General features: G+C 44.4%; 2 protein-coding genes across 3 annotated transcripts in view; one reads left to right on the top strand and one right to left on the bottom strand.

Moving 5' to 3' along the window:
- Positions 1–249: 249 nt before the first annotated feature.
- Positions 250–14373, bottom strand: BHMT2 (betaine--homocysteine S-methyltransferase 2). Of its 2 annotated transcripts, XM_021699886.1 has the most exons (8): positions 14310–14373; positions 9623–9755; positions 7503–7594; positions 6162–6353; positions 3827–3974; positions 3415–3597; positions 2940–3168; positions 250–980 (listed from the first exon to the last, which is right to left on the bottom strand). In XM_021699886.1, exons 1-8 carry the CDS (start codon positions 14340–14342, stop codon positions 899–901), a joined length of 1092 nt encoding a protein of 363 aa, XP_021555561.1. In that variant the 5' UTR covers positions 14343–14373; the 3' UTR covers positions 250–898. The 2 variants fall into 2 exon arrangements, with proteins under 2 accessions (XP_021555561.1, XP_021555571.1); XM_021699896.1 differs by lacking the exon at positions 6162–6353 and having other exon boundaries at positions 14310–14364.
- Positions 14374–14502: 129 nt separating this feature from the next.
- The window catches only part of DMGDH (dimethylglycine dehydrogenase), a 64798-nt gene continuing 58320 nt past the window's right edge, over positions 14503–20980 (top strand). Inside the window, exons 1-2 of the mRNA XM_021697676.1 lie at positions 14503–14616; positions 15562–15736. Coding sequence (XP_021553351.1) covers positions 14516–14616; positions 15562–15736 — 276 coding nt within the window. The 5' untranslated portion in view covers positions 14503–14515. The remainder of the gene's footprint in view (positions 14617–15561; positions 15737–20980) is intronic.

The following is a 20980-nucleotide window of genomic DNA, read 5'->3' as shown; positions in this document are numbered from 1 at the left end:
TTAGGCCCAGCACAGTGCTAAATACTTTAAGGAAAAATATAAGAACATCACATTGTCCTTGTCCTTAAGTAGTTTATAATCTAGTTATTTGTGATTATAAAGACACAGTTTTTTTAATTTATGTTTTTTATTGGGGGAGGAGGGGCAGAGGGAGAGAGAGAGAGAGAGAATGCCAAGCAGGCTCCATACCAAGTGCAGATGCAGGGCTCAATGCTGGGCTGGACTCAGGCCTCGATCTCACAAGCCTGAGATCATGACCTAAGTGGAAATCAAGAGTCGGATGTTTAGCTGACTGAGCCACCCAGGTGCCCCTCATAAGGACGCATTTTAAAAATTCTAGGACCTAACACCTTTAAGTAAACTCATCTTTGAAAGTAATCACTTTGGAAGGTTATACACTTACTTCAATAACCCTGCCATTACTCAAAGCATTTTTTGCATCTATTCCTTTGGGATTGCCCTTGGCGTCATTATACAAGTCATGTAAGAAAAGCAGACTCCTTGCTCCTCCATCTTCCTCAAGCACCTAGCTTAGTTGCCTGAATTAATCAATAGATTTGGTGTTCAGTGACTTCTGGTTATTTTAAAATCTCAAATTCACCCTAAAAGACAAGTTTTGCTCTTCTTGATGACCTTCCAAAGAATGTAGCACAGCATTACTGGACAGTAAGTAACTGGGGGACCAGGGGCCTTTCTCATCGTCTTTGCATCCCCTGCAGCACCCAGGTGGGTGCTCATCCACAGCGGGAGTGCAAGATGCATATGTTGCCCTGAACTGAAGGGCCAGGAGCACATTAGCTGTTCAGCTGGAGCTAGCAGGGTGCGTGGAGGGTAAAGGCGAGGAAGAGTTCCAGATTTCTTTCTGTTCTGTCATTTCAGTGTTTTCTTTCACCGCTCCTTAGGCGTCTAGCTGTGACAGTGAAGGACAGAAAGGTCTGCCCGAAGGTGGCAGCAGATTTTCCCAATACTCCCTTCTAGCTCTGTGTTTGAAAAAATTATTAATTAAAAAATGTATACCTGTTTTATAAGTCCAATATGCTTTATACATATTTGTGTGTGTGTGTATTTGCCAAATACACACAGGTGTGGTGCATGATCAGGCTAAAGTAGAACTTCAGTTTCAACATACAGACTGAAAAACTATGTCCATTAATGCCTTTCTCACATTTCTATCAAAAGCAATCACTGGGGGCTCCTGGGTGGCTCAGTCGGTTAAGCGTCTGCCTTTGGCTCAGGTCATGATCCCAGGGTCCTGGGATCCAGCCCCACATGGGACTCCTTGCTCTGCGGGAGTCTGCTTCTCTCTCTCTCCCTCTGCCTGCCGCTCCCCCTGCTTGTGGTCTCTCTCTCTCTCTCCCCCTCCCCACCCCCTCTCTCTGTGTCAAATAAATAAATAAAATCTTAAAAAAATAAAAGCAATCATTGGGTTTCATACCATGTTTCAGAAAAAGACGTGTTTGAAATCTGGAGGTATTTAGAATCACCAGGAAGGACAACAAGACCCCCCAAATAGGGGATATCTGGAGTGACCTGCTGAAAAAGCCAGGATCTGAAAGGGAAGTAGCAGACAGAGAAGAATGCGATGCCTGTGGCATGAGAAGTACAGACCAAAAGTTCCCAGAGGAAGCCAGTAAGGAACCATGGCAGCACTTGTGAAGATCTGCCCTGCCCAGAACTGCGGTCTTCCTGTTAGGCTGCCAGCCAAGTACAAACACTTGGCTCCCCTTGCCATCCTCTCTTCTCTCCCTTTGAATCTGAAGAGGTCAGAAGTCCTGGTTAGCAAAATAGCAAGGGAGGGCTGGAAGCATAAGACAGAGAAAGAGAAGGATTAGCCTGGCCTTCCCTCGTTGCCTGCCTATTGAAGGCAACTGCTGGAAAACCAGAGAAAATATAAGTTTCATGTGTTCCAGATTTTGATTTTACATGGAACTTAACACTTTTTTTTTTTTTTTTTTAAATCAGGCTCCATGCCCAGTGTTGGAGCCCAATGCAGGGCTTGAACTCCAAACCCTGAGATCAAGACCTGAGCTGAGATCAAGAATCGGACACTTAACTGACTGAGCCACACAGGTGTCTCTGGAACTGAACACTTTTAATTCCTGAGTTAAGACTGTGTTTGCTAAATAAAGTGGTCATGGAGCTTTCTATTCCCTAAGATGACCCAGTGAAGTCCTGGGGCATGTCAGTATTTTCAAATAGGGAGAGAGGATAGACATCATCCAATGAGCAGGTTTAAAGAGACAGAGGGAGACAAAAATAAAGTTGCATTCTGATTATTATATTTCATGAATCCTGTTTGTTTAAAATGACAATTATAATAATATTACAAATGTTATTTACTAGCTTTACATTTTTATAATAAATCTACAAAGCTTGAAAGACTTAATTATAATTACAGAGCAGAACACAATGGTTCTAAACCTTGATCATGTAAAAGTAATGGTATAACTTAAAGAAGTCAAGAGGTAGATGAGGGAGGAAGAGTAGAGCGGAACAGAAAGAGTTAATTCTTATTTTACAGAGTGGAAGTAAGAGATACTGCTTTACATCAATGGATAAAGAAATAGGCAGTTACATAGAAAATTCCAACTTACAAAGATAACCAACAGAAGAAATAAAAATGTAATAAATCAAAATTGGGAAAAGTAGAACAGGGAGAAAAGGGGAATGTTATGTGATTTAAACGCCTCAGCCTTTGTAAAGGGTTAGCAGTCATTACAGCTTAAAATTGATAAAACCAGACATTAGGTATAAGACTTCAAAACACAAGCAGCAAACAGGTCATTACCTCTGGGTAATGCCCCTGAGGAGAGGCGCAGCTTTTGGTTTTAATCTTACATACTCTATACTTTTTGAATTTTTACTGCATGCATAGTGTTTCTAACAATAAATAAAATGAGATGAGAGAAAAATAGTAATGTTAATTAAACAGTTCCTACCTGGCTCGAATCCACGGTTTGGTGTGCATATTAAGGCTACTTCCCCAACTACCATGTTTGTCCGAAGCTGGGGGCAAAAAGCCCCTTTCGGGGGCCAGCTCCTCTGCAATTGCCCTAATGTGGTAGGGCTCAAATCCACAGCACCTGCCAATGTACCTGATCCCCAGATTGTAGGCCTCTCTGGCATATTTTTGAATATCCCATCTGGTTGCAACTCTGGGCTCGAGTCCTGCAACACAATAATCACAGCATTTCTGTTACCGTCCCTACATTCAAATCATAGGTGCTCCGATGGAGCACTTTTTAAAATTAAAACATGATGAACTTTAGATTATACTCATTTTTTCATTAACATTGACTGGTTTTGTCTTACGCAGTCTCCTTTTCTAAGACCGTACCGTAGCTGTTCATTACAGCCGTTTCCATGTTGTCAGCATAAGAAAACGCGAAGCCTGCTCCTACACCCTGAGCTTACCAAAGGGATATTCTGGGAGATCCACAAACCCGCCTTTGCCACAGTCAGGGGTGTGGAAGCCCAGGGACTGCACCATCAGGTGCGCTTTCAACCCCGCGGCCTGTAGGCCCTCCTTCATGAGCCTCATTGTCTTCAAGCTGGTGCTGGGCCCGAAGCGGCAGTTCACACCCACGATTGCAGCCCCTGGGCAAAGAAATAAAGAACTTTTACATTTTGCTTATTTTATTTTTTAATAGCTGGAAATTGCCTTAGAGATTAGTTATCCTTCTCCACCTCCCAAGTTTTACCAACAGGAAAACCAATGCCAGTTAATTCTTCTATTGCTGAACTGCTCTCACAAGATTAAGCAATCTTTGTTAAATTTCATAAACAATATGAAATTTATGCTGATCACATTATGGGTCCCAATTACCTGCCTTCACCAGCTTAACAGCACATTCTCCAGGTGTCACACCACACATGTCTCCATCCGGGCCTATGCACATGGTAGCTGCCAAAGGTTTACCCGATTCTTTTAAGACTTCCACAGCCCATATGGCTTCTTCGGCATGCTCAAAATACTAAGAGAGATTTCATTTTTTCTATTGGTCCAAATGTAAAGCAGATTTTGAAAGGTGGAATGCAAATGTTGCAGAACAGTTATAAAAATGACCAAGTATATGTGGTAAAACTTGCTGAGGAACAGGTCTTTAGCAAACTAAAGAATACTTTTTTGAGTAAACATTTTAATTCCTTTAACAATAATATATAGATTTTCATTCAGAAATCATTGATTCAGCAAGATGATGACTGTTCAATCCCAGGACTCTGGGATCGTGACCTGAGCTGAAGGCAGACGCTTAACCTACTGAGCCACCTAGATGCCCCAGGAATGAAAGTTTTACTAATAAATTTTATTTTTTTTAAAGATTTATTTATTTGAGAGAGAGAGAGAGCACACGTGAGTAGGGGGAGGGATAAAGGGCAGGAGAGAGAGAGAATCCCAAGCACACTCCCCACTGAGAGTGTAACCCGATGTGGGGCTGGATCTCACGACTCTGAGATCACAACCCGAGTGGAAACTGAATTGGACACTTAACCGACTGAGCCACCCAGGCGCCCCTTACTAATAAAATTTTAGGCTCATCTTTTATGGAGCTGGGATAATCTCTGAAAAATAATGAATAGTTTATACTTTCTACTTCAAAGTGATTTTTTTTTAAAGATTTTATTTATTTATTTGAGAGAGAGAATGAGATAGAGAGAGCATGAGAGGGGGGAGGGTCAGAGGGAGAAGCAGACTCCCTGCTGAGCAGGGAGCCCGATGTGGGACTCGATCCCAGGACTCCAGGATCATGACCTGAGCTGAAGGCAGTCGCTTAACCAACTGAGCCACCCAGGCGCCCTCAAAGTGATTTTATATTCACTTCTCGTTAGATGTTCAGAAGTGCTCCATGAAGTAGGAGAAATATGATGGTTTCCCCCAATGAGACCGCTGCGGCACAGAGCTGGGGCGGGGAAGAGCTACTGTTTCTTTCATTTGCAGCAGTCTTCCCAGGAACCCCCTTAAGGGCCACAATTGAAAAGCTGACCTTAAGTAAATGAAGAAAAGCCAGCAAAAATCTCCCTGTGTTCTTCCTTCTTGACTTAGATTCTGCAGAAGCAGTGTGTGAGGAATGGCAGAGAGTCCACAGAGAGGTTCTTACAAAACAAACTTGTGTTCCATCTGTCTGGAGAGCCTATCGGGTAGAGTCTGTGCCCATCTCTGCAGATGATTGTTGCTAAGTGCGTCTGCCAGGCTTGGGTGGCCCTGAACCTTGGAAGGTTGATGAAGCAAGCTTTTCAATAGATTCAGAGAGTGATAAGGGAAACAGCAGCAGGGAGGCTATTGTCCTCGTTGGGTGTAGAGACTTGGGCTGAGAGCTTGACTCCAGGTGGTAGCAAAGGTGGGAAATGGGGAATGAGGACTTTTAAATTTTTGGAAGTGGAAGGAAGAGAATGTTCTGGGCCTTCGTGTCTAATCAACGACCAATTCTTACTCTTTCTTCAAAATATCACTCCCCTTTGGGCGCCTGGGTGGCTCAGTTGGTTAAGCGACTGCCTTCGGCTCAGGTCATGATCCTGGAGTCCCGGGATCGAGTCCCGCGTCGGGCTCCCCGCTCGGCAGGGAGTCTGCTTCTCCCTCTGACCCTCCTCCCTCTCATGTGCTCTCTGTCTCTCATTCTCTCTGTCTCAAATAAATAAATAAAATCTTTAAAAAAAAAATATCACTCATCTTTTATAGCTTGAGTGAAAGCAGGGGGTTGGGAGTGAGCAGAGCATGGACAGCAGAGGGCAAGGAAACTTCTTGTTACTGAGTATTATTAGCGGGGCCTGCATGAGCCTGAGCTTTGCTCACTCACAGCCTCCAGCTCCCGCACAGCTCCTTCCAGCCCTGCCCCTCCCACAGGAGAGGTTGCTCCATGAAGCACCGTCCCCTTCTCACCCAGCATTGTAGGGTCCCCTGTGAGTCGGCTGCTACAACCACCCAAAGACAACCAAGGCTGGGGTCAGGCCACTCCTGGCTCTGCCCTTTGGCTTCACTAAAACCCAGCATGCAAGTGAGAGCATTGTTGCCTTGACGGCAGTGCGGGTACATAAACCTCTGACCCTGTACCCTGAGGAAATCAGGGCACAAAGCAATCCCAAATACCCTCGTGAAAGCTGAAGATTATGTAGTGGGATTTGTCCGAAGAGAATGACTCCCTCCCCTAAAATACTAGGCTTACCTCTGTGATCAAGAAGTCCACATTTTTCTTTGTAAAAACCTCTAGCTGGAGTTGAAAGAGTTTTTTAACTGTGGCTTCATCCTTGTGGTGTTTGTACACTGATGTCTGGCAGATCCCCCCAGCTACCAGAGCATCACCCTTGCCAGCCACTTCCCTGGCAAGGTCACAGGCAGCAGCGTTCACAGCTTTCCACTGAGGTCAGAGAGCAAGAGTTCAGACGGTGAGTCCGGCATTTTCCTGGTAAAATATAACAGATAACAAGGGCAATGATCAAGTAAGATGAGTCCCAGTCATGGTTTAAACTGCAGTTTGAGGGGGGCTGGGGATAACTGGGTGATGGACATGAAGGAGAACACGTGATGGGATGGGCACTGGGTGTCATATGCAACTGATGGATCACTGACCTCTACCCCTGAAACTAATAATATACTCTATGTTAATTCATTGAATTGAAATAAAATAAAATTTTTTAAAAAACCCTGCAATTTGAGAAGACCAGCAGCATTGGGGACTTCTCCTTTACTACCAGTGAGCTTGTATTTCCATTATTGTACTCACCACACGGCATTTTAGTAAATGTTTGTGTTTGCCTCCCTCACTGGACTGTGAACCACTTCAGAACAGGCTCTGTGGCTCTCTTTCACCTCTGTTTTGAGCATAGAGATTGGACTCTAACAGGTACTCAATAAATGTTGGTTGGTTGACTGAATAAATGGGCATGAACATCGACAAGTATGAACACTTTACATGTACACAATATTGCACAGTACTTCCACATTCTTCCCCTTCGCTACTTTTCTCAACAACCCTATGCATTTAAGCATAAATGATCTCCATTTTGCTCAAAGAAAACCAGTGCTCCGTGCAGCCAAGTGTCTTGCACAAAGTCACACACCCAGCAGGTGGCAAAGTTGGCATCAAACCCAATTCTTCTCATTCCCAGGCCAGTGATGTGTTCCCAAGGACCACCCTATGTCCAGATGGACAAGTTAGAAGAGAAGATGGTGAGATAAGGTGAAAAGGGCATCTAAAAAGTGTTCTTTCTCTATAAAAAAATAGCACAGGATGACCATGTCCTTCCAATGGCCTATTCCTTCCCAGTCCTCTCTTCCCCTCTACCCCAGCTCAGGAGGCAGAAACAAGCTCATTTATGTAGTATATATTTGTTTACATAATAATTAATTCCTTAATACACATTTTATGTGGAGTTTGTAACAAAGTATAGTAACATATCAGGTCAATTCCATACCTTCCCTTCAAGAGGTTATTTTTATTATAGATGATCCCTGACACTCCCCCTGCCCTCCCTCCACCCCCACCCCCACCAAAATGACAGTTTACCTTGCTTTCCATATTGTCCTCACTGGCAGCAAAGGTGAAAGTCTGCATGACATTTGATCCTGCTCTCAAGAATTCTATGTGAAGTTGACGAACTACAAAGTAGTTTTTTAAATCAAAATTAAAAAGATAAAAATCATAGGAGCTATCATTTGCAGCAAAAGCAGCTTACCCACTCACAATCTCTTTCAATCAGACACAATTTCAAACCTAGTTCTTATAAAAAATTGCAGATTAAGGTCAGTAGAGTTCCAGGACAGGACATGGCAGAGTTAATACTAAATTGGGACTGTTTCGAGTGTCCTCATATTGTCCTGTCCATGGCCTCAATGGTCTGGTGCAGTCATAGGCACACACTAAGGTCTCGCTGACCACTTGCCCCTTGGTCTTTTGGTCTAGAGAAGGTTTATTCATTTGCCTGTGTTGTGGAGGATGTAGCTGGTCTACTTACAGTCAGGAAATCCTTACATGAGGAAATTCTCACAGTGGACAAGGTGTGTGTGGGTGGTGCCCCCACCAAACAGATTCAACAGCAGACAGCTGGGGGGACGCAGTCAGGGAGCATCCGTGGGCCTATCAGGACATCCTTCCCTCCTCTCTCTTCATCTCCCCCCCAACCCCAATCCTCATCCTTGCTATTTCAACACTTTCTTTCTGGTTTAGCAAAAAGATCTTCTAAAATTAAAGACAAGGACAAGTTCTCTGTGGGCCAGATGAAAACTTGGTGCTAAGCACCAGAGAAACAAAACTTGGTCCTTCCATATAAGTCTGAGTGTCTGATGAAGCAATAAAATTGGCCAGTGTGTATGATGTGTTGGGATTTTCATGTGGGTTAACTCACGAGTCCTCACAACTAGCCCATGTCATACCCTCCTGTGACATGGGTCAAGAACCTGAGCCTGGGGCGCCTGGGGCGCCTGGGTGGCTCCATCGGTCGAGCAACCGACTCTTGGTTTTGGCTCAGGTCATGATCTCAAGGTTGTAAGATCGAGTCCCGCGTTGGGCTCCACACTCAGCGCAGAGTCTGCTTGTCCTTCTCTCTCTCCTCCTCCCCCCACTCACACTCATGCTCAAAAATAAATAAATCTTAAAAAAAAAAAAAAAAGAAACTGATCCTTGGGAAAGTCAAATGACTTGTGCAAAGTCACACAGCTGGTGGGTGGAAGAATCAAGACAGGGTCCCAGGTTTCTCAGATACCCAGTGCATATATGAATACAATCAGAGCAAATCCAAAGTTCCATTCCTAGCTTGTATCCTTTCATTCTTTCGCTTTCTTTTCTTTCTTTCTTTCTTTCTTTTTTTTTAAAGATTTTGTTTATTTATTTGACACAGAGAGAGAGATAGCAAGAGCAGGAACACAAGCAGGGGGAGTGGGAGAAGGAGAAGCAGGCTTCCCTCGGAGCAGGAAGCCCGATGCAGGGCTCGATCCCAGGACCCTGGGATCACGACCTGAGCTGAAGGCAGATGCTTAACAACTGAGCCACCCAGGCGCCCCTATTTTCCACTTTAATTTAGGAGACTACTCTCAAAAAAGAGTAAAAATAGAATTAAAGGTCCAGTTTGATGTTACTTGCCAATCCCATCACAGTTTTTACCTCCAACTTTTATTGGTTTTTTTTTTCTAGTGCAGGGGATGAGGTGAAACTGTGTTGATTTCTTCACACCCCTTGTGCGCAACAAAACCCAAATGTCTACCATCTATGCTGTGTTAATCTGGCGGTTATCATTAATCCTCTTTACCAAACACGCTGTTATAGTATAATATGCAAATTAGCCAGAAGGATTAAAGTGAAGCAGTAACAGTTTTACTATGTTAAGGAAACTCTTGAATATCCACAGGGTGAATATTCATGGAACAGATATTAAGATGTGTGTTTTAGCACTCCCTGTACCTGAAGATGCAAGTGTGTGTGTGTGGAGGGGGGGCAGTTGGGGAGGGAGAGGCCATTTTCTTCTACATGCTTCAGCCTATGTACTGTCACTGTTTCTACATCTTGGCGACTCTGGCAAGTGAAACAGTCCTTGCACAATGCTCAGAATTATTTATTTATCTTCTGTCAGTCAGATTTGAGCAAACTGTCACCCTCTAAACTAAACAGTCTCGGGGGATGCTGCCACTGACCTGCATCGGGATGGTCTACCACTGCTTCCGGAGTCCAGAGCCCAGCCTTCACGTAGCCCCTCTTCTCCAGAGTTATGAGAAAGCTGCCATCTCCAACCACAACCTCTCCACTATCCAGACGTTCCAAAATATCCTGAAGGAGAGAAAGAAAAATCACCTAGGTTACATACCTCTTTTTCTTTTTTTTCTAAAAGCAGTTTCCAATTTTAGGAAAGGTGGTATTAGGTTCTTATAGCTCCAGTTCTGTTAAAATCCTCAAAGTCTAATAATATTTCAGAAAGATTGAGTATAGTCTACTTCTTGGACACTCCAGGTATTCGTTTTGTGCAAAGTGCTGTGAATATTTTTTCTCAAATAACATTTAATCTGAGTCAAATTATAGTGAAAGTGCTGATGCCATGATAGTTGTTAATGTATTTCATTTCGGGAGACAATGTCCCCAAGTTAAAACAAATCCTTGGGCTCCCTTTCTCCTGGGGGTGGCCATATGACACGGTGCTGGCCAATGAGACATAGGTGGAAGTCAGTTAAAGATTTCCGGAAAAGTTCTGCTTTCCTGATATAGATGGGCACTCCCTTCCATCTGGGCATTTTTTTTCTCCTTCCTCTCTGGAATGTCACCATAAGTCCTGGAGGTATAGCAATCAGGACTGAAAGCTGACTAACAGCTGGTGTAACTAGCAGTGGGGTGTGTGTGTGTGTGTGTGTTTTAATAACAACTTTGAGTAGCTGTAGCAGCCATGGATTGCAAGACCTCATGTTAAGTGAAAAAAAAAATAGCCTCTTTTTTGTGTAAACCACTATACACAATCCTAAAGGACACACAGTTTCATAATGATGCCCTACATTTTCCAGATGTTCACATTCACATATTCACATGCATGTTTTCATTTGGTACTCCGGACAACTCTGTAAGCTAGGCAGGGTGGATGGTTTTTATTCCCATCTTATAAATGAGGAAACGGACGTTCAGAGAGGCTAAGTGACTTGTCCAACATCACAGAGCTAAGTAAGTAAACAAGCAGACTTCAGATCTTCTAAATTCCTAAACTAGTCTCTTTCTAGTCCCACTTCTCTATTCAGCCCAGCCATACTTGAATAAAAGGTTGTATCCAGAGCAGTTCTCCAAGGACTTACTGTTTCCATTGTCTAAAACATGCCTACCCCTGCATACCTGCTTGGGTCACCCTCTCACTTCCTTCAGGACTTTGGTCAAGGGTCATCTTTTCACGGAGAGCTTTGCTGACCATCCTATAAAGAAACTGCAGGGCGCCTGGGTGGCTCAGTTGGTTAAGCGACTGCCTTCGGCTCAGGTCATGATCCTGGAGTCCCGGGATCGAGTCCCACATCAGGCTCCCTGCTCAGCAGGGAGTCTGCTTCTCCCTCTGACCCTCCTCCCTCTCATGCTCTCTGTCTCTCGTTGTCTCTCTCGCAAATAAATAAAGTCTTAAAAAAAAAAATTAAAAAAAAAAAAAGAAACTGCAAACACTCCCATGGCAATCCCCATTCCTCTTGTATAGATGGCCTTAGTTAAAGACATAACCTTTTATTGAAAATCAAGGCCAGTTCATTTCAGCGCTGTCCACAGCTGGACACAGAGCAACGCATGAGTGGGGAAGAAAAGCATCTAGTTGCTCCTTCTAACCAGTCTGCAGTCCAGGAAGGTACATTAGAAGGGCTTGTACTGGAGGCCACCGTATCTACAACGTCTCTGGTATTTGGAAGTGGAATGAAGACCAGCTGTGTTAGCTGGGTTAGCCGTAGACACTGTTTTGACCAAGAGGGCTCCCGACTCTGGTTATTTTTCCGTACTTTATATCTAAAAATGAATTTTAGCTGAATGTAGAAGAAATGTTAATATTTATTATGATTCTCACCTTTTCCTCTATTCCCTCCATACAATGCAATTTGCCCTTTTAATTTTGTACTTTTGAAACATAAAAAGGACTTCAACTTTAAACTCTCACGAGACCTTTCCACCTGCCAGGTACAGTTCTAGGCAAGAGGGATAAACATTGGAATAAGACGAGGTCCCTGCCCTCAAGAAACCCAAAGTCTGGCCACCTTGGAGAAGGCCAGTGGGTCAACAAGTCATCACAACACATGTGATAAATAAATGCTGCAGAGGACTATAGAAGAGAGAATCAGAGGTATAGTCATTTGCATAAAATGTCATCTTGAAAATCTAGCACTTCAATTAACTCAACCATGTTAAGAATCAAATTTAGTTTTAGAGGGGAAAAACACTGGCATACAGTCGGGGTGTTATAGGATAGTATCTCACCTCCTACATCCAATCTGTCCCAGGGTTATGACAAGTGTATCTTTTAACACTTCTCAGGAATGTCCCCCCTCCCTTCCTCACTGCCCCTGGATTGTTGAAATGGCCTCCAGTTCGCCCCAGCCCACCCCAGCATATCTTCCATTGCTGCAGAGTGAAGTCTTGCCTGACCTACTCTTGTTTGGGATTACATCCTCCTTTGTGTTCTGCCTAAGGCCAAACACCGTCCATTCCTGCATCTGTCACTTGTACTGCGGTGTCTGGTTACCTGCTTGTCTCCTCTGTTTGGCTTTACAATGCTTGAGGCTCAGGTGACAAATGACTCTTTAGCTAGGGTTTTAAGAAAATTATAGGGCTTATTTTGATTGTATCTTCATGATAACAAGTAAAGTTAAGACATTTTGATCTGTTACCTAGATGTTTGTCCAAAATTTTAAATTTTGCCAGTTTTCTAAACAGCCCTTAGCAAAATAACTCCATCATCAAGATTTGAATTCAGAGCATTTATCAGCCCCTCCTTCACTGCTTTACTTACCACCTCAATTAATTACTACACCAGGATGATCTAAAGACAGCTCTAGGATGAGAGAGAACTGGAAAATACAGATCACTGTAAATTAATTTGCAGTACATTTATATTTTCATTCCATTCTCCCTTTCAGTTTGGCAGTAAATCTGCCTTGGAGCTGGTAGTGAGCTCCGAGAGTCATTTATGCTTCCTTTTTGCAGATCTCAGTATCTAGACTTCTGGATTTAAGGTCTGGCTTCTGGGCGCCTCTATTCATACACAGAGGAGCAGACCAACTTCACCCTCTGGCTGGAGTCTGCCAGACATCCATTCTGCCTGAGGCTGCCACCAGGCAGCTATGAGGCTACTGGAGTTATCCCCTGTGGCAATTAAATGAATTCTTAAGATGTACCTGTTAGCTGACAGGAGAGGTGAGATCAGCTGTTTCCCACTAACATTTTAACTCTCAGGTACACATTAGCATGGGTTATCATATGATAATCTTGGTGTTGCAAGAGCAGAGGCTGCTGGGAAGAAACTGGACAAGGACAGCATATTTTAAAAACCTTTTTAAAAATGAGCTAATGGTGAACACAGTATTACAGAAAGTTTAGAGGAAGAAATCAGCACAATGGCTTTATGTTTTTATTAAGCTCATTTTCTTCAATGCCCACATTTTACTCTTATAATCAGAAAGACATATCCAAAGATTTTTTTTGTTGTTAAATCCATATTGTACATCTTATGTAATTATTACCGTTATTATTTCCTTCCTTACACTGCATATATAAATATTTTTACATAGCTGAGATCTGTCCATGACATAGTATAACTCCTTTTATAAGGTAACATTGCCAAAGCAGTTTGCTTGTCCCATACTTAGCTTCTTAATCGGTGCCTAATAACTTATTAAGTGGGTGCACCTTTATTTAAGGAGCCCACCATCGTTGGGCATCTTGGTTGTTCCTAACTTTTTAGTATAAATAGATCAGTGGTGCACATTTCCATGTCTATATAGCATCTCCCTTCCCCACCCTCTCTGAATTTCGGGGCACAGGTGGGTTGCTTTGAGGGATCCTGGAGATGTCCTGCGACCAAGTTCATGCCTTTCCTAATTTTGTTTTGTCACCCCTTCTCCTCACAAGCACACACCCAGCAGAGAAACGGGGCGGGGGAGGGGGGTGACAAGGCTCACAGTTGGTGAGTAGATGGGGAACGAAGCTTAGAGAAGGAGCCAGGGAGACCTGTCTGACTGATGAGAGGAGGCTGAGCCCCTCCACCCCACCCTGCGCACCCCCCAGACCTGCGCACTCCCCTACCCACCCCTTCTCCACAGCCTCGGGTCGGGGAGGGTCTGCACCCAGGGCTGGTTTCAGGCCAGCCCACCGCTTGCAGGGCCAGGCTGCCCCTCTTCCCAAAACCTGAGGGAACCGAGCTCTGGGGCCAGTTGAGCCGAAGACCTGACGGTGTCTGTGGGTTAACGGTAGAAATGTGAGCAAGGCCCCGGAATCCGAAGCTAGACTTCAAATCCCCGCTTCACCGTGGACTAGAATGGGTGACCTTGAGCTAGTTGCCTGACTCTCTGGGCCTCAGTTTCCTCACCTGAAAAGTGGGAATAATCATGAAAATGAGATAATTTGCGTAAAGCAGTTTGCGCAGCTCGGGGCACTGGGTCAGGGCTCCATAAATGTTACCCGAGATTGTTATCTAATCCTGTCGCCAAGGTGGTATTGTCATCCCGGGCCCCTGGCGGCCGCGGAAACCGAGGCGCAGAGCCGTCCGGGTGCCCGGCCGAAGCCGCAGAGCTCGGCCAACGGCTGAAGTGGGGTTTGAACTCCAGGCCCTGGGAGCCCCGCGGCCAGCGGGGCTAAATACCTCGCGGACGCCCGGAAACTCACCTTTCTGGCCCCGGGGCCTCCGGCGTGTGCCATCGCGCCGCGACCGTGTGGGCGCCGGGTCCGGGAGAGCGCGCCAGCCCTCGAGCCCGCCCCTCGCCCGGGGGAGGGTCCCCCGCTCCGCGGAGCCGCCTGCCCCGCCGCCCCAGGGTGTGGGCTGGCCCGGAGCAGGTGCCCGCGCCCGCGCCCTCGGCCTCCCAGGCCTGGCCATGCTCCGCTCCGGCGCACAGCGGCTGCGGGGCCTTCCGCTGCCGAGCCTCCCGCTGCGGGGCTCCCCGGGCCGCCCGCGCTCAGCCTGCGGCCGCCAAGGGTGAGTGGGGTCCGGCCCGCGCAGAGACTTGCGGCTGGGCGGCTGCCGGGGCGGGAGCCAGGGCCTGAGGCGGTGTGCCGGGTCAGGGGCACTTTGGCCTCCGAGAAATGGGCATTTGGATTTCTTCTAGATTTCTGTGTGTTTTTTCACATGCACGCACGTACAAAGTGAAATAGTGTCAGAGGGTTCCCAGTGCGAAGCCATTCCTACCCCCGTATTTTTCCCCAGTCAAGTGTTAACAGTGTCTTCTGTATTTTTCCCCGAGATTGTCTGTGTGTAAGCAAACAGTAGTATGTATGCTACTAGGGTGTATGTATGGGTGTATGTAAGGGTGTATGTATGTTCCTCTTTGCCTTACTTACATCTTGCTTTTTACGATGCATCCTGGAGAAGCTCACGATCCAGCTAGGAAGAAAGTCATGCAAATAAATATATTAAACCACTGAGCAATAATTATAAAATGAGAGAAGACTATGCGGTGAGGAAATTAAGTGAGGAAATGCATTTTACTCCATCTGGCTCTCCAGCCTGGGACGCGTTGGATGGAGGGGATGATCCAAGGTTTATAGAAGCTAGACTTCACGATGATTATGGTTTTCTGTGGGATAAAATGATTATAAGTGTGTTCTTTAAGTAGACTGAGAAAAATTATTCTCTAGATCCTTTGGAAATTAAAAAAAAAAGAAGTCATGTTCAATTCTTTAGTTCTATTAGTTATCTACAATGGACCAGAATTATATGGACTGGGGCTCACATGCCTCCTCCTCCCTTCCCTAACCAGGTTGCATCAGTCAGGGTTTAGATGGCTCAAATGATTAAAGCAGCACTATGCCAACCTCCCAGGCACTGTTAAGATATTAGAGAAACCAGGAGAAACACATTAGTCAGAAAAACTATAGCTACCACAGCTTAGTAAAACTACCGTTAACAAAAATTGTCTTCCAGAGAAGAAAACCCACCCTTATCTGCAGAAACAAGATGGAAAGACAGAGCAGAAACTGTGATCATTGGAGGTGGCTGCGTTGGTGTGAGTCTGGCTTATCACCTCGCCAAAGCGGGGATGAAAGATGTGGTCCTCCTGGAAAAATCCGAGCTCACTGCTGGATCTACCTGGCACGCAGTAAGAAAAGCACCTCGAAACCATCCCACACGCTGAACTGTGCACCAGTGCAATCACTTTTCTTCCCCTTACAACTCCCTACTTCGAGCTCTTTAGAGTGAGTTTCCTTTCAATAGTGGTGGAAGGTGCAGTTACAATTTAGTTGGTGTACTTCCAGGACAGGATCAACATTTATAATGTCTTTATCTTGGACATGTGGCTTCTGGATTCAGCCCTGGCTCTGCCATTTTCTACCCAGCCGACTTGCGGCCAATGACTTGTTTCCTTACTTACATCTTGCTTCGGGAATATCAACAGCACCTACCCAGTAGGGTTGTGACGAAGGTTGAGTTAATATGTGTAAAGTTATTAAACACATGGTAAATGTTTAGCAAATGTTAGCTTTTTTTGTGGAAGGATCCTGGCTGGCTGATCTCAAACATAGCCGGAGACCTTTCCCTAAACTCCCCTCACCTGGGTTTTGTGGTCCTTTTGTTTTTATGTATGATTTTAATTCCTTACTGTGAGTCGACAGGTTGGCTTCGTGAGGCTGAGGACCACGAGGGCTGGGAACATGGGACCCTGCTTTCATGTTGTGCCAAATAGACACACAGCCGAGTCAATGGGACGTATTTAATGATACACATAATTGTTCCCGTGCTACACAGTAATTGGGCTGAAATGGAAAGTTGCTCAGGTAAATGAAGGGGTTGGCACTGCTCTCATACCAGTATGCCATCCCAGTGATCTCTGAAGTCAGCTAAGGATGGGAGAGGAAGTTTTTGTGACTGTTGGCACAAATTTCTTTTGGAGAAAGAGTTGGGCAGTGTTAGCTGCTGCTCGTCATTCCTTTCTGTCTCTAGTTTTCCTCTGCTGACACAAGAGGGAACCCTGCTTTTTAGGGACTTCTGAATCTCGAACCTGCTCTAGGTTTGGGGGGTCCCAAGCACTGAAAGGGCTGCCTGTTTCCTGTTGAGACTGGGGGAGAGTGCAGCCCACATTTAAGCCCAGTTGGGCCCAGTGTTCTGGTAGTCTCATAGTCAGACCCCACCCACTGACTTGGTGGTGGCTTCTCGAAAAGTCACACCAAGCCCAGCTCCTCTCCCCTGTCTCCTTTCCCTCCAGCCCCCTCGTCCCTCAGTCTGAGCGGGAGGTGTGGGCACCTGGTCCTCCCTCAGGGTCTTTTCAGAGCCCTTACAGGCAACTGACTCTTGTTTCCACAGTTGTCCTTCAACTCGCTTCCTCCTACCTGGAGAGAGGGGTCTGAGAAGCCGCCAACGCTCCTGGCTCTTCTCCCCTCCCTGAACTAGACTTTCTAGGTAGGCTTCATGTTATCACATGGAAGGAAGCCTGCATTTCTCCTGTAGCCCTCCTGTAACTTCTCCTTAGTGGACATTCGCTCACCCTTTCAACAGTATTCACTGAGAGCCTATATTGGGTCAGGCCAGCCCTGTTCTAAGAGGTGGGGACACAACAGGGAAAAACTAAGTGCCTGCCCTCACAGAGCCACATTCTGGTGTGGCAGACAGAGAACACACAAGCAATGCTTGAGAGTAATCAGTGCCGGGAAGAAGAGTAGGTGGGGCAAGGGGATGGAGAACGATGGGACGGAGGAGTCAGGAAGCTACTTTGAGGAGATGACGCCTCAGCAGAGACCAGGAAGAAGTGAGCGAGGGTGTGGTGAGGCTGTCCAGGTAAGGGCATGTAGGCAGGGGGAAGTTTAGGCAAGTGGAGATATCCTGAGAGGGAGGCTTACACCCTTTTAATACTTCCCGATTGTTGAGGAGGGCATGCGTTTTAGTATTTTAATTACGGATTTGCTCATTTATATTTGATTGATTTGATGTGGCCTATATTTTAGAATAGATTACTGGATTCCCTGCATTATTACTTCTTAGACATCCCATGAATGAAAAAACAAAAAAGCAACATACTCTTAACCTAAGTTTTTTCAAGAAAAGTGGGCCAAGTTCTTAAGATGATAGCTTCTTGTTAAATGTTAACCATGCAAAATAATTTCCCCTTAACCAGAGAGATTCCAGAGTGAGTAGGAAAGGCATGCTCCTGCATTGTGCACAAGGTATTATGCTATACAGTTTACAAAAAGAGACCCAGGCAGTGTGAGCTCAAGATGGACTCGGGCATCAGGAGCCAGATTATTTGACCCCCTGGGAATAAAGGAAAAAACAACCTGAAGAAGTTCCGTATATTCGGAATTTTTAATGCAGAGAAGTATTTGGAGCAGATTTGAAAATGTGGAAGGCTGGGGAGCCAGCTAAAGGGGCAGACTACAAAAATCCAGGCAGTCTCACTGAACTAGAACATGTGCTCAAGGTTAAACATATCTGTAAAGTGCAGGAATCAAGTACTTAAGGAGGAAGGCACAGCTTGCAAAATGAATATTAAAAATGGAGTCACAAATCCCCAAATCCTGAGGCTTTGCTATATTTTAACAAGACTGCTTTGTCAGCAGGTGCCACTACTACTGATTTAGACCATTTCATGTAGGATGGAGGGAAAGGGAAGAGGATGGAGTGAGAAGCAGCTTTGGAGCATGGGGCCCCCAGGAGACGCAGCCCCTGGGTATGGTGCCAAAGTGAATGTTCTGGAGAACTGAGGACTAAAGAGCTAAAGATGCACAATGATCCATTTGGGGTGTAGGAAAACAATATTAGAACTTTCTGTCCATTTTCATCTAAAAATGTAACAAAGAAATTAAACTTTACTGGTCCGTATAAATAGCCTTCATTCGTGATGTGGGTGACATACTGGGTATGATTCCAAGGTTGACTAAAAGAAAGGTTGGCACACCACAAAGGAAGCAGCCCCATCCTTTCTTTTTCTTTAGTCTACCATGACATAATGCAGATCACATGCTATAGAGTGTCACTGTCGTGATGAATTTTATAGAAACAGGGCTTTAAATAATACAATTTGTGATGAAAGGGAGAGGGAATGAACTTGAAAATGTTGTACCATATCTCATACAATAATTTAAAGGGTTGTGAAACCAAATTTTTCTTTTACAAAAAGACAAGTGTCCTAAATTTAGTGACCTTTGTAGTGATGCAAATGGCTGCCAGTCATTTCCACATAGCAGATACACATGAAAAAAAAATGAATGCAATCTATCCTTTCAAAGTAAAGATGATATTACAAGTGAGAAATAACTGCTTTTTGCAAAATAGTCCTGTTGGGAAGAGAGCATTTTGAAAAGGGAAGTTTGGAAATGTTGGCATCATTATTAGATTTTCTGGCCAAAATGATATGCATCATCTAGAAAAACTCTCATATATATATATATATATATATATATATATATATATATATATATATACAGGAGATAAACTTTTTAACCCATCTGAAATTTTTCCAAATGATGACTGTCAGTGCGATTTGTACCCATTTATTTAAAATATAAAAATGCAGTAACTTCCAGTTAGCTTATAACAACAGCTGCTGGACAAGGGAACATGAAACATGAATAGTCAGGTTTCAACAGAAATGTTTGTGTAGGCGATGATCGGGTGGGAGGAAGTGGGGTCACGATGCACAGAGTACAGCCAAGAAAGTGCCCTTCTCCCACTCAGACCTTTGTATCATTGACAACTAGCTTCCCCAGCTAGCATAGCCATTCGAACCAGTCTCAAAATAAAACAAACCTGGGATTAGGCCTTCAAGTTGCTGTTTTACCAAGGCTAATCCTATACATATTTCAGTAATAAAGCATGTTACTGGGCGCCTGGGTGGCTCAGTCGTTAAGCGTCTGCCTTCGGCTCAGGTCATGATCCCAGGGTCCTGGGATCGAGTCCCACATCGGGCTCCCTGCTTGGCGGGAAGCCTGCTTCTCCCTCTCCCATTCCCCCTGCTTGTGTTCCTGCTCTTGCTATTTCTCTGTCAAATAAATAAATAAAATCTTTAAAAAAAAAAAAAAAAAAAAAAAGCATGTTACTTACATAGCTTTGCTAAAATATTAACAAATCAGTTGACTATTCAAAAGCTTTTCCATATAATAAACTTTAAAAGCTCAAAAGCTTTTTTACTAAGTAAATTTTAAAAATTCAAAAGCTTTTCTACACAATAAACAAAATAAAAAATTTTTAAATATTTAATTCATTTCAAGTTGTTTTTGTATGTTTTATGATCTCTGTTACTATAGTAATACATATTCTTATATCGTGTGAGAACAAAGAAATCCACATATTTTAGTGGGTATGCTTAAATTTTTTTTTTTTAAGATTTTATTTATTTATTTGAGAAAGAATGAGAGACAGAGAGCACGAGAGGGAAGAGGGTCAGAGGGAGAAGCAGACTCCCTGCCGAGCAGGGAGCCCCATGTGGGACTCGATCCAGGGACTCCAGGATCATGACCTGAGCCGAAGGCAGTCGCTTAACCAACTGAGCCACCCAGGCGCCCCTTGCTTAAATTTTTTTATTGGATGCCAGTGCATGGAGCGCCTGGGTTATATGATGGCTTGAGGTCAGTCACTGGGCTTTTTGAGGTTGTAGAGGCTCATGAAAGAGAGGGCAGGATTATTAAAGAGATAGAGCATCACTAGCTTTAGTGACAATGGATGATTTCTCTAATGCCATCATCCCTGCTCATTCATTGTTAGCTTACTGTAAGGAAGAGCTTTTTCTTCTCCCTGTTTGTGTATTTATTTATTTATTTAATCAACAAGGATTCATAATTCTAATTTTATTCAGAGAGTTATAGTTCTCAGTGATTATCTTGTCTCTGTTTCATCTTTTCTCTTTTATTTTTCTTTTGACTATAACAATTTTCTGTCCTCAAATCAAAGTTAGGCCCCTTCCTGTCCTCCTTATAGACTTGTGATCATTCTAGCATCTTCTCTTAGTTCTTTTTTTTTTTTTAAGATTTTTATTTATTTTTTTGACAGAGAGACAGTGAGAGAGGGAACACAAGCAGGGGGAGTGGGAGAGGGAGAAGCAGGCTTCCCGCGGAGCAGGGAGCCCGATGTGGGGCTTGATCCCAGGACCCTGGGATCATGACCTGAGCCCCAGGCAAACGCTTAACGACTGAGCCACCCAGGCACCCCTTAGTTCATATTTTTTAAAAAAGATTTATTTACTTATTTTAGACGGGGGAAGGCGCAGAGGGGGAGAGAGAGCAAGAGAGCAAGAGAGAAAGAAGATTCCACGCTGAGCGTGGAGCCTGACTTGGGGCTTGATCCCATGATCCTGAGATCATGACCTGAGCTGAAATTAAGAGTTGGAGGCTTAACTAACTGAGCCATCCAGGCG

This window comes from Neomonachus schauinslandi, chromosome 7, assembly GCF_002201575.2.
Source record: "Neomonachus schauinslandi chromosome 7, ASM220157v2, whole genome shotgun sequence".
Lineage (NCBI taxonomy): Eukaryota > Metazoa > Chordata > Mammalia > Carnivora > Phocidae > Neomonachus > Neomonachus schauinslandi.
This window is presented reverse-complemented; position numbering and strand designations above follow the sequence as displayed.

Coding starts and splice junctions, on each gene's coding strand:
- BHMT2 (XM_021699886.1), bottom strand. CDS start 14,342: ATGGCACACGCCGGAGGCCCCGGGGCCAGAAAG. Junction 6,354..7,502: donor AGGACAATATGGAAAGCAAG/GTAAACTGTCAT, acceptor CTCTGACCTCAG/TGGAAAGCTGTGAACGCTGC. Junction 3,169..3,414: donor TCTCCCAGAATATCCCTTTG/GTAAGCTCAGGG, acceptor ATTGTGTTGCAG/GACTCGAGCCCAGAGTTGCA.